General features: G+C 40.3%; 1 protein-coding gene across 10 annotated transcripts in view; it reads left to right on the forward strand.

The window, feature by feature from the left end:
- The window catches only part of NCOR1 (nuclear receptor corepressor 1), a 209,264-nt gene that overhangs the window by 104,182 nt on the left and 84,923 nt on the right, over positions 1–20,159 (forward strand). For 6 of the 10 annotated variants that reach the window (XM_053665685.1, XM_053665687.1, XM_053665683.1 and 3 more), the window contains one exon: positions 10,962–11,089. In XM_053665685.1, the coding sequence (XP_053521660.1) occupies positions 10,962–11,089 (128 nt within the window). The remainder of the gene's footprint in view (positions 1–10,961; positions 11,090–20,159) is intronic. The other 4 variants (XM_037166078.2, XM_053665684.1, XM_037166060.2 and 1 more) reach the window with 1 other exon arrangement.

Genomic DNA, 20,159 nt, shown 5'->3' on the forward strand with positions numbered 1-20,159 from the left:
CACAGTTAGATATGTAAGTCTGGAGTTTAGGTAAAAGATCTGGTTTGGAAATAATAGAATTTGCTATATAGAAAGAAAAAAGTTCAGAAATACTTTTTTAAACATCTAGTTATAAGTTAAGAACTTCTACATTTATGTATCTTGATTGCATTGTATGCTTTTTATTTTATTCTGGTGGATATATCATAGAGATCCAACTAATTTGAAAATCACTTTACTGATTTATTATCCAATCAAATTTGAATCACTGGGAATTACCTCAGGTAATCCCAGAGTGATTACAACAAATTTATTTCCAGACAGTAGAATTCTGCTGAAATTCTGCTTGATTCTTTCAGTTTTTTATTGTTTTTCCCATCTCCCATTCCAATCCTGTTACCCATAGGAAGTAATTTTTACTTGGTCAGTTAATTTGTAATATGCTATTGACTGAGAGATTCCAAGTTTGTGACCTTTGATTTTTAAGCTATTATTGCCACAGGTACCTTGCATATTATTTACTATAAAAATGAGTTTTAATCTTAGATCATAGGAAATTGAGACCTATAATCATGTTTTTGTTAAAATTGTGTTCAGAGATCATTGTTGGCAAACATTTTGACTCTTTTCACAAAATGCCATAGATACTACCCAACCTAATGTTGCATTCAACTAACCAGCATCCCATGGTGAGAATGAGTGTGGTTCATTATAAATTTTAGTTGAAGCCATGAAGACATATCAAAGATTGGGAGCCAAAAACTACCCAGTACTGTTATTTGGGATCTAGAATTATAAATAATATGCCAAGCAGTAATTTGATTTTATGTGTAATACTTTATTAGAAGAATTTCTTCTTTCTTTCCAGCATAAATTCTCATTTAATAAGCCTGCCACCCATTGTATAATCTTGCCTCTTTTTTGTCATAGATTAATAGACTATATGGGTGTGGGTTTATTTGGGGGTTCTCTCTTCTGTTCCATTGCTCTGTGTGTCTGTTTTTATGCTAATACCATGCTGCTTTGATTACTACAGAGTGGCAATATAGTTTGATATCAGGTAGCATAATACTTCCAACTTTGTTTCTTTTCAAGTTTACTTGGGCTATTTTGTGGACTTTCATGGTGCTATATAAATTTTAGGATTATTTGTTCTAGTTCTATGAAACATGCCACTGGTATTTTGATAGGGATTTCATTGCTTTGGTAGTATGGACATTTTAACAATGTTAATTCTTTCTGTCCATGAGCATGATATATGCTTCCATTTATTTGTGTCTCCTTCAGTTTTTTTTTGTTGTTGTTTGTTTGTTTTAACTTTGTAAAGATTTTATTTATTTTTAGAGGGGAAGGGAAGGAGAGAGGGAGAGAAATATCAATGTATGGTTGCCTCTCATGTGTCCCCTGATGGGAACTGTCCTGCAACCCAGGCATGTGCCTTGACTGGGTATCGAACCACGATCCTTTGATTTGCAGGCCCATGCTCAATCCACTGAGCTACACCAGCCAGGGCTCCTTCAGTTTTTTAAAATTTGTTTTTCTGATAGTTTGTTACTGTTGTGTGACAATGCAACCAGTTCCTGAATATTAATTTTGTATCCTGCTACATTAATGAATTCATTTATCAGTTCTAATAGTTATTTGGTAGAATCTTTAGGATTCTCTGTATATTGTGTCATGTCATGTACAAATGACAATTTTTTGTCTTTCCATTTTAGATGCTTTTTATGTATTTTTCTTGTCTGATTGCTGTGGCTAGACTTTCAATACTATTTTAAATACAAGCGGTGGAAGGGGACAAACACTTTGTTGAGGGACACCCCCCAAAGCCTAAATTCGGGATTGATTTTTGAAACACACATAGTCTTATTTAAATTCTTAAGAGTTTTAGGAAGGAGAACTTACATACACAGACAAAGCAGCTGCTCCCACTGGTGACTGACTGGGAAGAATCAACATCCCTTGCAGTAGGGTCCTTTTGAAATTGGGTTCATAGTAGGGGTTAATTACAAAACCAGTTGGCCAGGAGTTGTGTAGACTACCTGAGAGAACAATATACTACTAAATTAAAAGTTAAAAGATAACATCAGACAGTTATATACTTTATACATATATTCATTACCTTCTTTCTGGGGTCATGACCTTTGCCTTTGGGCAGCATTCTGGCTTCCTGGATAGTTAGCCAGGATAGTGGGGTTGCAGAGAGTTCAGCAGTTGCAGAGAGTTCAACTTTGCTCAGATTCCTTTGCAACTGGAACCACATTGCGTCTCTAAAGTGAGATCCTCCTCACTTGTCTTATTCCTGATCTTTTTTTTTAAAGATTTGATTTATTTATTTTTTAGACAGAGGGGAAGGGAGGGAGGAAAGGGAGAGAAGCATCGATGTGTGGTTGTCTCTCATGCACCCCCTACTGGTGATGTGGCCTGCAACCCAGGCATGTGCCCTGACTGGGAATGGAAATGGTGACCCTTTGGTTTTGTAGGCTGACAATGAATCCACTGAACCTACCAGCCAGGGCTGTTCCTGATCTTAAGGAAAACATTTTTGGCTTTTCCTTGTTGAGTATGATGTTTTCTGTGGGTTTGTCATATATGGCCTTTATTTGTGTTGAAATATCTTTCCTCTGTTCTTACTTTGAGTTTTTATCATAAATGGGTGTTAGATTTTTTTCAAATGCTTTTTCATATTTATTGATATGATCATATGATTTTTATCCTTCATGTTATTTATGTAGTGTATCACATTAATTGATTTGTGGATATTGAACCAAACTTTTCCCCAGTAGGATCATGGTGTATGATCTGTTTAATGTGTTACTGAATTGTTTAGTTATATTTTTGGAGGATGTTTTCATATCTATGTTTATCTGGGATAATTACTATAACCTTGCCTTCATGATGGTGTTTCTTGGTGATTGAGAGCTTTTACTCATCAAGAAAGCTCTTGGTTTAAAGGTATTAGTAATTAATATATTTTGATGAGATCAGCATATTTTCTACTTACTGCTTGAAGTACGTCTAAGGAAAAACTCAGCGGCTAAAGCAGTACTGTTTTCTTTCGTTTCCTGTATATTTTTAATTAACTATGTTATCAGTGGAAAACAAGGTCTTGTGGTATCATGAGGAAAAGAATATCCTAGACTCACATTGGAGGCTCACTTTATTGATGATATAAAATTAAGGAGGTTCCTTTTCTGACTTCCCAATGTTTTATCTCAGTTAGTCCTGCCATGGCAAAAGTCCAGCCTTGTATTCAGTAGGTCCAGGGTGAAGGCCACCGCTCAGAGTTTCTGTTCCACATTATAGTCCAGCAGGGGTCCAACTAGCATCCGGCTAGTTTAGCATGTGTTTCCATATGTAGCCCATTGCTGTGCTGTGGTGATCAGCCATACCTCTGGAGCTTGTGTGTGGAGTGTGCATGGCCATGGGCCACGTGGCTGTTAGGGCCACATGGCCATGGAGAAAATACAGTACAGTGCACTGTGTGAGTACAGGTCATTGGGCAAAGGAGAGAGAGAGCTTCTTTATTCCTCTGGAATTATATTAACTTACACTTGGGTACAACCAAATGCTTTTTTCAAGATCAGTAATTAATTTCCCAAGCTTTGCAGGCTTTGGATGGGTTTACAGCTCCTAGTTAGACTGACAGACCTCTGTGGTCCAACACCTCCTCCTGCATCCACCTGGTGGTATTTAACTAATTATTAATAGGGAAAGGGGAGCAAAGAAATTAGACATTGACCTTAATAAACCAGGGAGCATAAGCATGCTTGCTTGCTTAGTTAGGAAGCTGCTTCTTTAACCCCCAGGGGTTTACAGCATTGTTCCACTAAGGGAATTACCACTCCTTCCTTCCACCTGGATTTCTGGGGCTATGCAGGAGGAAGGGCTGGACCAGAGGCCTGTCAGTGTAACTAGGAGGTATAAATCCATCCAAAGCCTACAAAAGCTTGGGAATTTGGTGATTTTGAAAATGGTCCTGGTTATAATCCCAGGGAACAAAGAAATGTGTGTGCACATCCTGTCTCTGGCCCTCCCCCATGACCCACACTCTCACTGTGCCCTTGCACATCCTCCTTTCATAGTCATGTGACCTTAGCAGCTAGGTGGGCCATGGTTTTATGGGCTCTATGGGTAGGCTCCAAAAGGGAGCCTGAATATGGCAGCATAGCAAAGGGCTGCAGCTGGAAACACACACTAAGCTAGCAGGATGTTCAACTGGACTGTGATATAATATGGAGCAGAAACTCGGGGCAGTGGCCTTCTTCCTGGCCCTACTGAAGACAAGGTTGGACCTTTTCCATGATGAGACGGACAGAGATGGGACACTGCAAAGTCAGGAGGGGAACCTTCTTAATTTTACATCATCAGTAAAATTGACCACGGAGCTCCATTCTTCTGTGTGGGTCTCAAGAAATTCTTTTCCTCACAAGAATCCCACTTTCATTTTCACTGATAAGACCTATAGCTGCTTTTTCTTAAATTTAGTCTTAACTCTTTTTTTAGTAATTTTAGTATCTGAAGAATGGGATTTGTTTATCTGTTTTGTAAAGACGAACATTTTAACAAATATAAATATAATTTGTATGTGAGTGTTAGATATTCAACTAGATACAATAGTAATAAATCTCAACATAAACTTTTTATGTTACTATAGATGACTCTCCTGAAATTGACCTTGTTCTTTTATCATTATGAAACACATACAACTTTCATGTTTTTCATTTTGCTTTATAATGTGTTCTTGCATGTATAAGTGAATACCCTGTTGTTCAGCAGAAATATTTCATATTATAAGAACCTCCCTAACAGGGTGAAAGTTTTTAATTCATTATCAGTTGTTGGGTTTAAGGAGGAAGAAATCTAGATTCGAACCATGGGGAATGCCAGTCAGTAAAAGGATTGGATGATGTAACCTGGAACTTCCATCCTAGACCATGGGGAATGTCACTTCTCTTTACAGATTTGCCTGAAAGAAAAGCAATTCCAGCCACTTCTTGTTTAAACTATTACAGGCCCAATGTTCATGTGCCAGATACTACTAAAGAAAGTCGAATATTCAGTAGGTCAGAATTTGGGGCAAGGGAAGTTTTATTCATAGACAAGGTCTAGCTGGACAAGATGGGAGAACTAATGATCAAATCCATTTTAAGAGAGTCCAGGCACCCATTACTGTTAAGGGAAGGAGGGGTGAGGCAAAGGCGGGTTCTGGCCAAAGACAGGTAGGCAGCAACAGGGATCTGAGGAAGACTGTGAAATTTCTTATTCCCATTCTTCCTGTTTGGTCCATTGATCTGAGTCCTATTATGGAGACTCCTGTATATCTTTGAAAAACACTCGTTACTTTGTGCATATTTTCCCACCTCTTTGCTGACCATCAGAGAGGGGAAACATTTCATTTTTGTAAAAAAGCAGAGGTTATTCTTTATTGTAATGTCAGTACTGGGCAGCCATTCAGTGGGTCTTGATGCTTATCACCCAGAAAAAGTAAATGCTGGCTGCACTCTCTGGCCTCCTTAGTGCACTCCCTTTCTCCTCACTGCCACCTAGTCAGTGTGGTCCTGTAGGATGGAGTGTAAGAGTTTCTGCTTTGGAGGTGTCACACACTTCTGTAGGCTCTATTCAGCAACTCCATGAGTTTCTTTGGATCATTTCTACACCCTCTGAAGAACTGTGAGCTGTGTTTCAGAAGGGATCCTTTTAAATTTTCCCGTTGATTGGTTGAAGCAGGTGCTGCAATTGCTTCTCAGTTCCCAGCACTATGGCAGGTGGAGTAAAGTCAGCTGTTTGCTGAATGTCATGCAGCAGGGAACTGGTGGGGTTGTTTCCTTTCTTCAGAATTATGGTTTGCATCAGAAGGAGAAAACCATTAGTGGAATTAACTTATATAGTCCAAGTGTGAGGGAACAGTGAACCCCTTTACTTACCTTCTGCTGAGTTGATACCTCCCCATTATTTCTTAGAGCTGCAAACCATTTTCCGGGTTACACATCCTACTTGGTAGGCAAAGGGCAGTGTTTGCCATCGGGATGCTATTTTGTTGATTCAGAATGATGCATGCTGCATTTGTGGTGCTGCTGATGTTACCAATATTTGAAATAGGTCTTATCAACCACTGCGATGTGATAGGGACTCAATTAGACATGAATAAAACATCTCAGTCTATAAAGCAGACCTAGTCATGCTTGGAGAAAAATCTGATTTCTTAGTTTTTTTCTAATTGTCAATATAAGGTATATCCAAACCTGTAAGAAATTTTATGAGTTTGAGCAAAACTGTCAGCAATTTCCAGGAAACAAAACCTCAAGGGAATGACAAAATGCCTCAGAAAAATAACAGTTTTGCACCTTATTTTATATGTTACAATCAGAAGACCTACATAGGTCACATGAAATTCATTGGTGATAGATTAGGGAGGTGGGGAGAAGCAAAGCAGGGAAACCTCTGGAATTGAATAAAAAAGTAAAACGATGGACACATACTTCTTTTACAGAGCTGGGTAATGGATAGTTAACAGTCAACACTTACCAGGATAACAGTAGCACTGAGGGGATTTGTGGTTTCAGCTCTGGTGTTGTGCTTGTGCTTTGAAGGGTTCAGGAAAGAAAATTTAACATTCCAAAGGTGTATGTTACTGTAGATGCAAAAAGATAATAGATAGGCTCAATTGAGATAAAGATCAACTTTTGTCAGAGAAGATTCTAGCCTAGAACATGACTGCCCATGACCTACTTTTATGTAAAAAGTTTTAATTTCAGACCATCCTTTGTGCGTACTTTGAGTTTGTAAGGCCAGCATGCAGGCCTCCCTGAGCTCTTTAAGGTTAGTATGTGGCCCCTTTTCATCCACATAATAATTATAAATACTCAGAAGAAATGGTAATGGGCAGTTAACCAGGGTGAAAAATTGGGAAGGTCACATAAAACGAATGAGGGAATGATGGCATTGAAACAATTTAGCCAGGGCTCCGGGTGGAAAGTTGAGGCAGATTTTCCTGGTGGACCATGATAATTTCATGGAATAAAGGGATAGAAGGCATTGACATGCATGTTGAAATCTGAAGAATAATGGCCAGGCATAATGAACCATGTGATAAAACCATCTCTATTCTAGGGAGTATTTGAGAACTCAATATGTGACACAAAAAGACGAACAAAGGGATCATTAGGTAGGTTTTGTAAAATCTGAAAAAGCAAGTATTTTTAAAGTCCTGTGTTTTAGCAGTGTCTTGGAAGTGACAGTAGGGAACACCAAGAATACAGGTTATTCTTTCCACCATGGTTGGAAGAAGGCATAATGTGGGACCTGTTGTGGAGTGGTCACTAAAGCCTTTGCTATCTGAAGAAAAGAGCTAGATTTTACTTTTGGTAGTAGGTAAAAGACTTTGAGATGGTATTAAGAATTAAAGAACATTTACTGCAAATAAGTGGGTACTTCACATCTGGTGAAAGGAACCAGGTAAGTGGACATAGGCAGTTATTTTTAGAAGCAAGATTGACATTAGCCTGGATCAGAATGAAAGATTTAGGTGGGAGAGCAACAACTTTTCAAACAACCAGAATAAAGGAATTTAATTTTTGCTGTACCTAACACATGTAGATACTTCATGGTCCTGATGGTCTGCTAGGAAATGGAGATACTTACATGATAGGATTGAGTCCTCATGTTCCTGGTCAGGGACCAGATTGGAGTGAGTCTGCCTAGGGCTGGCCTGTAGCAAATGGGTTCTTGTCTTTGTGCAGGAAAGATTTCACAAGATGAATCTAGGTGATTCTGAGAGTGTATTTATTAAAGTTGGGGACAATGAAACAAATGAAGGACTTAAGATAGAAGAAGCATCAGGAGAGCCCAGGCAGTGCACTGCTTTGGTTCCTTAGAAACATTCTAGGAAAGAAGTGAGCCACGGTGGGGCTGCTTTAACTCACTGGGAAGTCAGAGAAAAGGGGGCCTTGGAGATAGGATCAAGGGGTTAGTCTGTTTTGAGCGGCTGCTGCCCTATTCTCCCCTGGTTGCAAGTCTCATGGGGACCTTTAGAGTTTAGAAGAAAAGAAAGCAAAAGTATAGTAAAAAATGAGATTTGAGAAGGAGTGTTTCAGGAGATCTGCACAGTGGCTTCCTTTGTCTTGAGGATTTTTATCTCTTTTCTTTTGGTGAGAATTTTAGGGGAGGCTCAGGTGAGGGTTTCAGCAGAATACTCACCAGCTTTCCAAGTGTATTGTTCTTGAATGTGCTGATGCATCAAAATGAGTGTGTAGGGGAGTTTGGGATCATTCTCTACTAGCTTAACTGCTTTTATCTGGGACTGTCTGGCTCTAATATATGTTTTGTTTTGTTTTGTTTTATTGTTGTTTATTCTTCAACTTCATCCGTCCTTGGTTTTGGCTGGCACAAATGGCACTAATTTGATGTCTGTTACTTCTCTCTCTGACTAACATGATTTAAACTATTTATTCTCTGGTTAGAGAAGAGAGGTATAAACCTCTCCTTGGTTAGGGAAGATAAGTTCTTGTAATTTCATTAGCTGGCTGTAAATTCTTCAAATTGTTTGGTCTGGTTTAATCATCTTGTCACAGTTCCTCATTCCACTTGCCAAGGGATTTTCATATATTTTTACTATCCTGCCTCACTCATTCTTTACCAGATTATAACACAGTGAGCCTAGTAGACCTTAATAACCTGATACTATACTACCCTGTGATAAGTGCTTCAAGCTGATGTGGACATGCAGGGGAAAGGTAGGGAGATGGTCTGCAGCTTCTGTGGAAATCTAGAAAAGCCTCACAGGAGATGCAGCATTTTGAATTGAATCTCACTGGATGTGTAAGGGTTTTCCAGGCAAGGAAGGAGTTTTCTAGGCAAGGGTATTCCCTTGCCTAGAAAATGGTGGTGTCTTATGTGACTCTAGAGCAGCAAACAATGTAGGAAGGTAGGGGATTGAAAGAGGTCTACATGTTACCAGACAGGATCCTCACTCATAGTGGGTCTGCCTGGGGCCAGCAGGTAGTACGTGGGTTCTTGACTTTGTGTAGGAAAGATTTCACAACATGAGTCTAGGTGACTATAAGGGTACGATTATTAAAGCTGGGAATGGTAAAACAAGGAGGTACTTAGCATGGAAGAAACAACAGAAGAGAATAGGCTAGGCTACCTTAGCTCACTGGGAAGCTAGAGAAAAGGGGACCTTGGGGACAGCTTCAGGAGATTAACCAGGGACAAGCTGCAGCAGCCCATTGCCCCCACTGATTGCAAGTCTCAAAGACCCTTTTGAGTTTAGGAGATGTGTGCCTGTGGGGGAAGGAGTGAGGGTAGAAGAGGGGAAAGGGAGTGGCATGGACTACTCACCAGAGAGAGAAAGTGCATTGGTTCCTTTGCCTTGAGGCTTTTCTCTCTCTCTTGCAGGCAGGGATTTTAGGGGAGGTCTCAGGGGAGACTTTCAGTAGAACATTGATCAGTTGTCCATGTGGGTGCCCTTTCAGGGTTCTGGTCTCCACTGATTGGTCAGTGACAGGGCATCCTTTAGTCATTACAGCTGGTCCTGGCATTGCCTACCTGGTTTTGCTGCTTTTCTGGGCCTGGAGCTGAAACACAACTGAAGCTTAGATGTTGTCTCCAGGGAGGTGACCTTCTGTATTTGGCTGTAAATTGATTGGCCAGTTTGTTCAGCACTCTTTCTCAGTTTCTCTGGTCTACTTGCCAAGGAATTTTCCTCAATGGGGCATAGGCTATGTGCTGTGATGATGGGTTGGCTTCCATTCTAACTAATTTAGACAGTATTGATTTCTGAATTAAATACAAATAATAATACTTAACACAAACTCAATTTTACTTTTTCCTTTGAAAGTCACAATTTTAAGAAGTGAGACATTAAAGATGAAAGAGGCCATACATACCCTTCTGTTTCACTCTTTGTTCATATACATATTTTCAATTACATAGTTGGAATTACAGCTTAGAAATATTTGTGCTATACTTTTTACTTTATTATATCCTTAGTAGTTTTCTAAACTGTTTGTCTTTATAATGACCATAGCTGTCTGCTATTCCATTAAATCAGTGTTCCCCCCAAAGAGTAAAAGCATAAAGATGTTTCTTATAGCATTATCCATATGATGAAAAATTGAGAACATAGTAAATATCGAATATTAGAGGGGTAATTTGATAAATTATAGATTATCATATTTTTAAGGTAGAGTTGAAATGCTTGAATGACAGATTAAATGTAAGAGTTTACAAAGAGAGAGAACCAACCTGAGATTTTTTTCCTCCATACCTGAGAACATGTTTCATTGATTTTAGAGAGAGTAGAAGGGGGAGAGAAAGAAACATCAGATGTGAGAGAGAACATACATTGGTGGTACCCATAGGCTCCCTGAATAGGGATTGAATCCACAACATTGGTATGTGCCCTGACCAGGAATCAAACCCGCAACCTTTTGTTATACGGACAATGTTCCATCCTTCTGAGCCATACCAGCCAGGGCCCAACCTCAGATTTCTAAGTGAAATCTTAACATTTTCACTTCCCTGATGAGTTCAAACACCATGGGCATTTGTCCTTGCATGTGTATGACCTTTTAAACAATATGTAGAGAATATATTAAAGAGCATTAGACTAATTTCTTTAATGACTTTTTATTTATTTTTTAGAGATTGGGCTGGGGAGGGAGAAAGGAAGAGAAAAACAGTTACCTGCAAGAGAAACATAGATCTGTTGCCACTTATATGCACCCAACCAGGGACCTGGTCTGCAACCCAGGCATGTGCCCTGACAGGAACTCAAACTGGCAGCCTTTTGGTTCACAGGCTGGTGTTCAACCCACTGGGCCATGCCAGTCAGGGCTGGACTAATTTTTAATGTAACATCTATAATTACATTGTAATTGATTAATAAGTTAATTGAATTTAATAATTTGTTGTTTTTTTGCATATTTATTAAAATTCATCATAAGAATTTGAGTGTATAAAATGATGGTTTATTTTAGCAGCAGATTGCCCGACCATCACAAGAAGAAAAAGTAGAAGAAAAAGAAGAAGATAAAGCAGAAAAAACAGAAAAAAAAGAAGAGGACAAAAAAGATGAAGAAGAAAAAGATGAAAAGGAGGACTCTAAGTAAGTAAAATAATTAGTTAAATAATTAAATATTATAGTTATTTTAAAATAATGAAGGTATAAAATTTTAGATAAAAGAATCATTGGGATGTATGCTTTAGTCGTCATAATTATTTGACATAATTAAAGAATGGGTTATTTCAGTAAATGGAACTTTTGACTTAATGGACTTATTTCCTAGACATGATATATTACTTCAGAAGGGATAGGCTACAATAATATATACTTACTAGTGAGATATGCCAAATATAATTTAATCTTTGATTTGGAAGCTACGTCAGGATCCTTTTTTGTACCTCAGATAGTGTAAATTAGTGTTAAAATGCTGGTAAGTGGTTTATTTATATAATACATGTATTCCAGCACTATTAATTTTACTTATTATATAAAATAGAGTTTCTGGTTTGTTTGTGGTTGCTGTTTTCCAGGTTGTAAAAATAATTCTTGCTCATTACTGAAAACTAGGAAAAGAGAGCAAAATATAAAGAAATTTAACCTGTGATTCTGCCACTTTGACACAATGGGCAGAGGGTCATGAGGGCAGGGTCTCAGCAGCTGGATTGTTTGTGTCTCCCCAACCATCAGCTTTATTGAAACATTATTTACATAGAATAAATTTGCCAATTTTAGGTATATCTGTCGATGTATTTTTTTAAGATTTTATTTATTTATCTTTAGAGGGGAAGGGAAGGAGAGAGGGAAAGATATATCAATGTATGATTGCCTTTTGCATGTCCCCTGCTGGGAACTGGCCTGCAACCCAGGCATGTGCACTGACTGGGAATCGAACCATGATCCTCTAGTTTGCAGGCCTGTGCTCAATCCACTGAGCTACAACCAGCTAGGGCTGTTGATGTATTTTGACAAATATGTGTGCATTGGTGTAACATAACCACCGCCACAATTGTGATGTATATAGAATATTTTCATCACCCCCCCAAAAGTTCCGATATGCTCCTTTAAATAGTTTTATTCCCGACTTCCACCAAGATGGAGGCGTAGGTGGAAACACCTTGTGTCCATGCACAACCAAATCTAAAAACAACAAAGTTTTAACAACAATAAACGCGACCAAACCACACAGAAAATTGACAATACAGAGTCTGAAAACAACGAAATGATCAGCTAAACCAGTAAGAGGGGCAAAGCCAGCAGCGGAGCAGGTTGGCCAAAAAGATCCCCAACCAGGGTAGTGCGCAAGCAGCCAAAGGCGCGGATCCCAGGTGCGGGCTAGCTATGGGCAGACACAGGGAAGAGGCGGCAGCTGGCTGTCTGCAGTTGGTCGAGCATTTGCATGCAGATAAATCAGTGAAGAGGTGAGCATTGAGACAGACCGCACAGGCCCTGGCGCAGGGTGGCAGGCTCGCACATTTTCGCTCAGATAAACAGGCAGGGGCGAGTGGTGGGATGGACTGGGTGAGTGGAGAGGACTGCCATTGCTCCCTCTCTGACCCGACCCCACATACAGTGTCACAAACCAGCAACCTGGGTGGCTGCACCCTAGTAAACAACTAAGGCTCCACTTCTCAGACTTAACGGGCGTGAACAGACCAAAACGTGGCTCAAGAACAACTCAGAGCCCCAGAGCCAATAAATCTAAGCGACCAAGAGATAGCCAGCTTATCAGATGCACAGTTCAAAACACCGGTGATCAGGATGCTCACAGAACTGGTTGATTTTAGTCACAAATTAGAGGAACATATGGAAGCTAAACTAATTGAAATGAAGGGAAATGCACAGGAAACGAATAGTAATGGAAAGGAGACTGGGACTCAAATCAAGGGAGTACACCAGAAGGAAGAAAAAAATGACCAAACAGAAAAGAATGAAGAAACAAGAATTCAAAAAAATGAGGAGAGGCTTAGGAACCTCCAGGTCATCTTTAAACGCTCCAACATTCGAATTATAGGGGTACTAGAAGGGGAAGAGGAACAACCACCAGTGGAAAACTTATTTCAACAAATAATAAAAGAGAACTTCCCACTCTGGCAAAGGAAATAGACTTCCAGGAAATCCAGGAAGCTCAAACAGTCCCAAAGAAGTTGGACCCAAGAAGAAACACACCAAGGCACATCATCATTACATTAGCCAAGATGAAAATGAAGGAGAGAATCCTAGAAGCAGCAAGAGATAAGGGGACAGTCACCTACAAAGGAGTTCCCATCAGACTGTCAGCTGATTTCTCAAAAGAGACCTTACAGGCAAGAAGGGGCTGGAAAGAGCTATTCCAAGTCATGAAAACCAAAGACCTACAACCAAGATTGCTCTATCCAGCAAAGTTTTCATTTAGAATGGAAGCACAGATAAAGTGCTTCTCAGATAAGACCAAATTCAAGGAGTTCATCATCACCAAGCCCTTATTATATGAAATGTTAAAGGGACTTATCTAAGAAAAAGAAGATAAAAAAAGATGAACAGTAAAAGGGCAGCAAACTCACAGTTATTAACAACCACACCTAAAACAAAAGCAAATTAATAGTACAGTTAGATCAGGAGTGAACCATAGAAATGAAGATCTCAAGGAGGATTAGCAACAGGGGAGTGGGAGAAGGAGAAGGGGGGAGAAGGTACAGAAAATAAGTAGCATAGACAGTAGATAGAAAATAGATAGGGGGAGGGTAAGAATAGTAGGGGAAATACAGAATCTAAAGAACTTGAGACGTGTTCATGAACTAAGGGGGGGAATGTGGGGGAGGGGTGTGCAGGGTGGAGGGGAACGGAGGGGGGAAATAGAACAAATGTAATGGCATAATCAATAAAAAAAATAATAAAATAAATAGTTCCCACTTTTCCAGCCCCTGACAACTGCTAATTGTTTTGCTGTTTCTAGAATTTTATAGAAACTGAATCATGCAGTATATAATCTGTATGTGGTTTTGTTTATTTAACATGCCTTTGGGATACATGCATCATACACATATTAGCAGTTTGTTTCTTTTTAATATTTATTGTACTTTGGCAGTATGTCCAATGTAGGTTGGCCTCATGACCAGTGTGCACTAGGGTTGCCTGACTATGTGGGTTGGCCTTATGACTAGCAACATTGGTAGCATGGCCAAAGTAGTTTGGCCTCAGAATCAGTGTATGTTGGCAGCCCGACCAGTGTATGTTGGCAGCCCAACCAGTGTAGGTAGTACTATCAAGCCCAGTGTCAGATGGCCACCTGGCAGACATAGGTTGGCCTCACTACCAGTATACTATGGTTGCCTGGCCAACATAGTTTGACATTACAACCAATGTATGTTGGCAACATGGCCTGTGTAGCTTGGACAAATGACCAGCATATGTTGGCAGCAAGGCCAAGGTAGATAGGCCTCATGACCAGTGTATGTTGGTCACTGGGCCACAGTAGGTTAACTTCATCACCAGCATCTGTTGGCAGCCTGGCCAGTGTAATTTGGCTTCATGAGCAGTGTACATTTATTACTTGGACAATGTAGGTTGGCTTAATGATCAGAGTATGTTGGCATCCTGGGCAGCATAAGTTGGTTTTGTGATCAGTGTACACTGGCCACTGGACTAACGTAGTTAGGCCCCATGACGAGTGTACATTGGCCACTAGACTGATGTAGATTGGCCTCACATCCCGTCAGGTCAGTGTTATGTTGTCTGCCTGTCAAACATAGTTTGGCCTCACAGTTAATGTATATTGGCAGCAAGGCCAGTGTAGGTTGGCCTCCCGACCAGTGTACGTGTACTAACATAGGTTGTCCTCACTACCAGCGTAGGTGGGCTTCTCGGCCAACATAGATTGGCCTCATGACCAGCATACGTCTGTCTACCTGCCCAATGTAGGTTGGCCTCGTGTCTGGTGTACATTGGCAGCACCACCAGCGTTGGTAGGCCTCATGACCAGTGTACCATGATATCAGAGCCAACGTAGGGGCCTCAAAACCAGTGTACGTGGGCTGCTAGGACAATATAGCTTAACTTCATCCCCACCCTATGTTGGCAACCTGGCCAAAGTAGGCTAGCCAAAAACCAGAGTAGGTTGGCAACACTGCTAAAGTGTAGTTTGGCTTCAAAACCAGTGTACGTTGGCAGCCCATTCCACATAGGTATTCTCAATCCCAACGTTGGGGGGCTACCTGGCCAACATAGGTTGTCTCATGACCAGTGTACGTTGGTCATCCAGCTGATACAGTTTGGCCTCACAACTGGTATATGATGTTCACCCAGCCAATGTAGGTTGGCCTTATTAGCAGTGAACTTTGGCATTGGGACCTGTGTAGGTGGGACTCATGACCAGCGTATGTTGGCAGTAAGGCCAATGTAGATGGGCCTCACGACCAGTGTACGTTAGCTGCTGGGCCACTGTAGGTTAACTTCTTTACCAGCACACGTTAACTGGGCAAACAACACAATTTAACCTCATTACTAGTTATGTTTGCTGCCTGGCCAACATAGGTTGGCCTCATGACCAGCAGATGTTGCATTCCGGGCTAGGTAAGTTGGACTTGTGAATAGTGGACTTTAGCATCTTGTCCAACATAGGTAGGCCTCATAATCAGCATACATTATCTGTCCAGCCAACATAGGTTGGCCTCACATTGGTTGGTAACCAACATATTCTAGCAGCAAGGCCGGTGTATGTTTGCATCATGATCAGCATACATTGGTAGCATGATCAATGTAGGTAGGCCTTGTGAACAGTATATGTTGGCTGCCTGTTTAATGTAGGTTGGCTTTACGACCAGCATATGTTTGTAACCTACCCAACATAGTTTGGTGTAATGACCAGAGTGCATTGGCATCTTGGGCAGTGTAAGTTAGCCTCATGACCAGCGTATGTTGGTGTGCTGGGTGACATAAATTGGCCTCATGAATAGCAGACCTTGGCATCTTGTCCAGTGTAGGTTGTCCTTATGACCAGTGTACCTAGCAGCCTAGCTAACATAGGTTGGCCTCATGACCTTACATCACTTGATATGGTTTTTAAAAGTTAAATTCTCAGTGCCATTCTAGTAATGTACATTAAGAAGATACCTATTTACAAATTTTTTTCCTTTCTTTTCCCAGTATCACATTTATACTCCAAGGTGGTCATTGGTTCTGCTCACATGGAACTCCTGTGTTTTGATTTTACTCTTTTATTAGAATCTTTAATGTATTTAACAAACTTTTATTTATTGCTGATGTGAGCTAGGTCTTGAGGAAGCAAAAATGTATAAGGTATCCACTAGTCCCAGGTAGTTTATGACCTAGTAGGAGAAAATTAGGTAAGACACTAGCACTATTTAGGAAAAAGAAAAGCCTGGAAGAAATGAGCAAAACCAATAAATTGTGTTAAAGATTGAGAAAAGGTTGAGGTTTACTTCTCTCTGGATAGTTTGAAGGACTTTATGTAGAACTAATGGTTAAAGTAGGTAAAAGGAAAAGCACATATAGATGTGCTGCTTTGAGCAGTGGTGCATAACGGTTTCATTAGACTGGAATATAGGGTGCCTGAAAAAGAAAAGTGGAAAATGGATTGGGGTTAGATTATGTAAACACTTAATGAAACCTAAAATGTAGACTTCATTTAAGAGGCTGTGTAGGAATAGGCAGGATTTAGAATGGATGGAATGGTTTATTACCAAAGGTATTCTTGTAGAATATTGATCTATTAGCCATATAGAATAGATGGATTAGAGATAAAAGAGTCAGGAAGGCTGCTATAAAAGTCTGTGACTGAGGGTACTGAGGTACTGAATAAATAACAGTGGTAGTAGAAATACAGATGGTGAATTAGTGGGAGAAATATTAGAGAGATGAAATAACCAAAAATTGGCATTAGATTACATATAGGATGTAAAGAAAAAGGGAAAGAGCTAGAGGTGTCAAATCTGTGAACCTCAGTGATTGTGAATATGGTGGTACTGTTAACAAATAATTATAGAGTGAGGCGGAGCAAGAAGCAGGGTAGTAAGGATGAGCATGTTTTTAGATATTGTTGGGTGATTCAGGTGGTTGGTTATTCTAGTAGATAATTGGGTATAATAGTTTGGATCTTAGGCGATTTAGGATGTGGGGTATGAGCCTAGCAGGGATGCATATGGGTAACCTCACGGAGCTTTAAGGCCAGAATGAGCCTTAGGAAATATTAAAGGATGAGGGGGAAAATTCAGTTCCCAGAAGGAGAGGCAGAATAGCAATGGAGATATTAGGAAAGTGTGAAGTCCTAAAAGCAAAGTTGACAAGGATATAGAAAGATTTGTCCACAGAGTCAGTTCCAGGAGAAAGAGTAATGTGAAGAGAATTATGAAAAGGTTATTTGATTTTGCAGTTTTTAAGTTATTGGTGACTTTTTAAAAAATATATTTTATTGATTGTGCCATTACAGTTGTTCTATTTCCCCCCTTCATTCCCCTCCCCCCTGCACACCCCCTCCCCCACATTCCCCCCCTTTTGTTTATGACCACATGTCTCAAGTTCTTTAGATTCTGTATTTCCCCTACTATTCTTGCCTTCCCCCTATCTATTCTAGCTATTTGCTACCTACCATCTGTGCTACTTATTTTCTGTACCTTCTCCCCCCTTCTCCTCCTCCCACTCCCCTGTTGCTAACCCTCCATGTGATCTTCATTTCTGTGGTTCACTCCTGATCAAGCTGTCCTCTTAGTTTGCTTTTGTTTTAGGTGTGGTTGTTGATAACTGTGAGTTTGCTGCCGTTTTACTGTTCATCTTTTTTATCTTCTTTTTCTTAGATAAGTCCCTTTAACATTTTATATAATAAGGGCTTGGTGATGATGAACTCCTTGAATTTGATCTTATCTGAGAAGCACTTATCTGCCCTTCCATTCTAAATGAAAACTTTGCTGGATAGAACAATCATGGATGTAGGTCCTTGCCTCTCATGACTTGGAATACTTCTTTCCAGCCCCTTCTTGCCTGCAAGGTCTCTTTTGAGAAATCAGCTGACAGTCTGATGGGAACTCCTTTGTAGGTGACTGTCCCCTTATCTCTTGCTGCTTCTAGGGTTCTCTCCTTCATTTTCATCTTGGCTAATGTAATGATGATGTGCCTTGGTGTGTTCCTTCTTGGGTCCAACTTCTTTGGGACTGTTTGAGCTTCCTGGATTTCCTGGAAGTCTATTTCCTTTGCCAGAGTGGGGAAGTTCTCTTTTATTATTTTTTGAAATAAGTTTTCCACTGGTGGTTGTTCCTCTTCCCCTTCTAGTACCCCTATAATTCGAATGTTGGAGCGTTTAAAGATGACCTGGAGGTTCCTAAGCCTCTCCTCATTTTTTTGAATTCTTGTTTCTTCATCCTTTTCTGTTTGGTCACTTTTTTCCTCCTTCTGGTCCACTCCTTTGATTTGAGTCCCAGTTTCCTTTCCATTACTATTGGTTTCCTGTGCATTTCCCTTCATTTCAATTAGTTTAGCTTCCATATGTTCCTCTAATTTGTGACTAAAATCAACCAGTTCTGTGAGCATCCTGATCACCGGTGTTTTGAACTGTGCATCTGATAAGCTGGCTATCTCTTGGTCGCTTAGATTTATTGGCTCTGGGGCTCTGAGTTGTTCTTGAGCCACGTTTTGGTCTGTTCACGCCCGTTAAGTCTGAGGAGTGGAGACTTAGGTGTTCACCAGGGCTGGGCCACCCAGGTTGCTGGTTTGTGATGCTGTATGTCAGGTGGGGCCAGAGAGGGACGATGGCGGTTCCCTCTGCCCCTTCCCACCGCTGGGGCCTTCCTGGTCCATCTCACTGCTCGATCCTTCACTGGTTTATCTGCGTGCAAATGTGTGACCATGGTCAGCCCTCAGTGGATCCGCCACCTTGTGCCCTCAGTGGGTCCACCCACTACTCCACACCTTGGATCTGCCCACAGCTGCTGGGGTGCCTGGGTCTCACACCCAGGTCAGTCCAATGGATCTTTCCTGCCGGACCCTGCTCTGCTGCTGGCTCTGCCCCTCTTACCGGTTTGGCTGAAGGGTTCATTGTTGTCAGACTTTCATATAGTTCAATTTTCTGTGGTTTGGCTGTGTTTTTGTTGCTAAAACTGTTGTTTTTAAACGTGGTTGTGCGAGAAGGTACAGTGCTTCCACCTATGCCTCCATCTTGGCAGGTGACTTTTGACAAAACCTTTTTAATCAGAGGTTGTAGTAGTAGCCAGATTGGTAAGGGAATAAAAATGTGAAGGGAGAGAGAACTACGTGGTAATTTCAAGGGTAATTTAGAATTGAAGGGGAAAGAATTATTCTCGAAGCCTTATTTTTGACTTTGGGGAAAAAATTAACTTTGTAAGCCACAATAAGTCTTTATTTGAAGTACATAAAGGAAAGAAAAAAACAAAACCAGAAAAACCTTCCATTAAGCAGCAATAGTTAGTGGATAGTTTGAATATTGCCATCTACTTGTTCATTTGTAAAAGCGTACATTAAACACCTTGCTTTCTAAAAAAATAATGTTTATTTAAAAAATTGAGTTGATATACAATATTATATCTCAGGTGTACAACCCAATGACTAGACATTTATATAACTTATGCAGTGATCACCCCAAAAAATCTTAAGCACCTTACTTTTAAATATAACAACCCTGGGAGACAAGTAATGCAGAGAATGGTTTTTTAGTATTACATGCAATACTATTGCTATTAATAGTAATGATCACTTACTGCGTTTTTCCTACTGCCTGAGACTGTGATAAGTGCTTTATAGCCTGAAGGAGGTTTAGCTTTTACAGAGCTTACTATGCTCTGGGCACTATTCCAAGCAGTTTACATAAATTTACCTCCTTAATTCTCACAATGGCCCTATGAGATATAGTATTATTACTCTCACTTTACAGATGAGGAAAACTGAGGTTCATGGAGGTAAGGTTGCTTGTCCAAGGTCATGACAGGTCCATTCATCATATACAGTTCTGTATGAACCCAGCAGCCTGGTTCTAGAGGCCATTTTCCTAACTACTAGTCCAAACTGTCCCATTGAGAATATTGAGCTGGGTTTAATAAAACAATATTGTAGATTATTTTTGCAGAATGGGTGTCTGTCATGGAGAGTGTCCATTTCAGATTCTTTATTTCACAAGGTAGAAAGCTTATGTTGGAGTAGAGGCCAGAGATTCAGAAGTCCTGCCTTTGGG

Source organism: Artibeus jamaicensis, unplaced genomic scaffold (genome assembly GCF_021234435.1).
Source record: "Artibeus jamaicensis isolate MK-2021 breed Jamaican fruit bat unplaced genomic scaffold, CSHL_Jam_final contig_419, whole genome shotgun sequence".
Classification (NCBI taxonomy): Eukaryota; Metazoa; Chordata; class Mammalia; order Chiroptera; family Phyllostomidae; genus Artibeus; species Artibeus jamaicensis.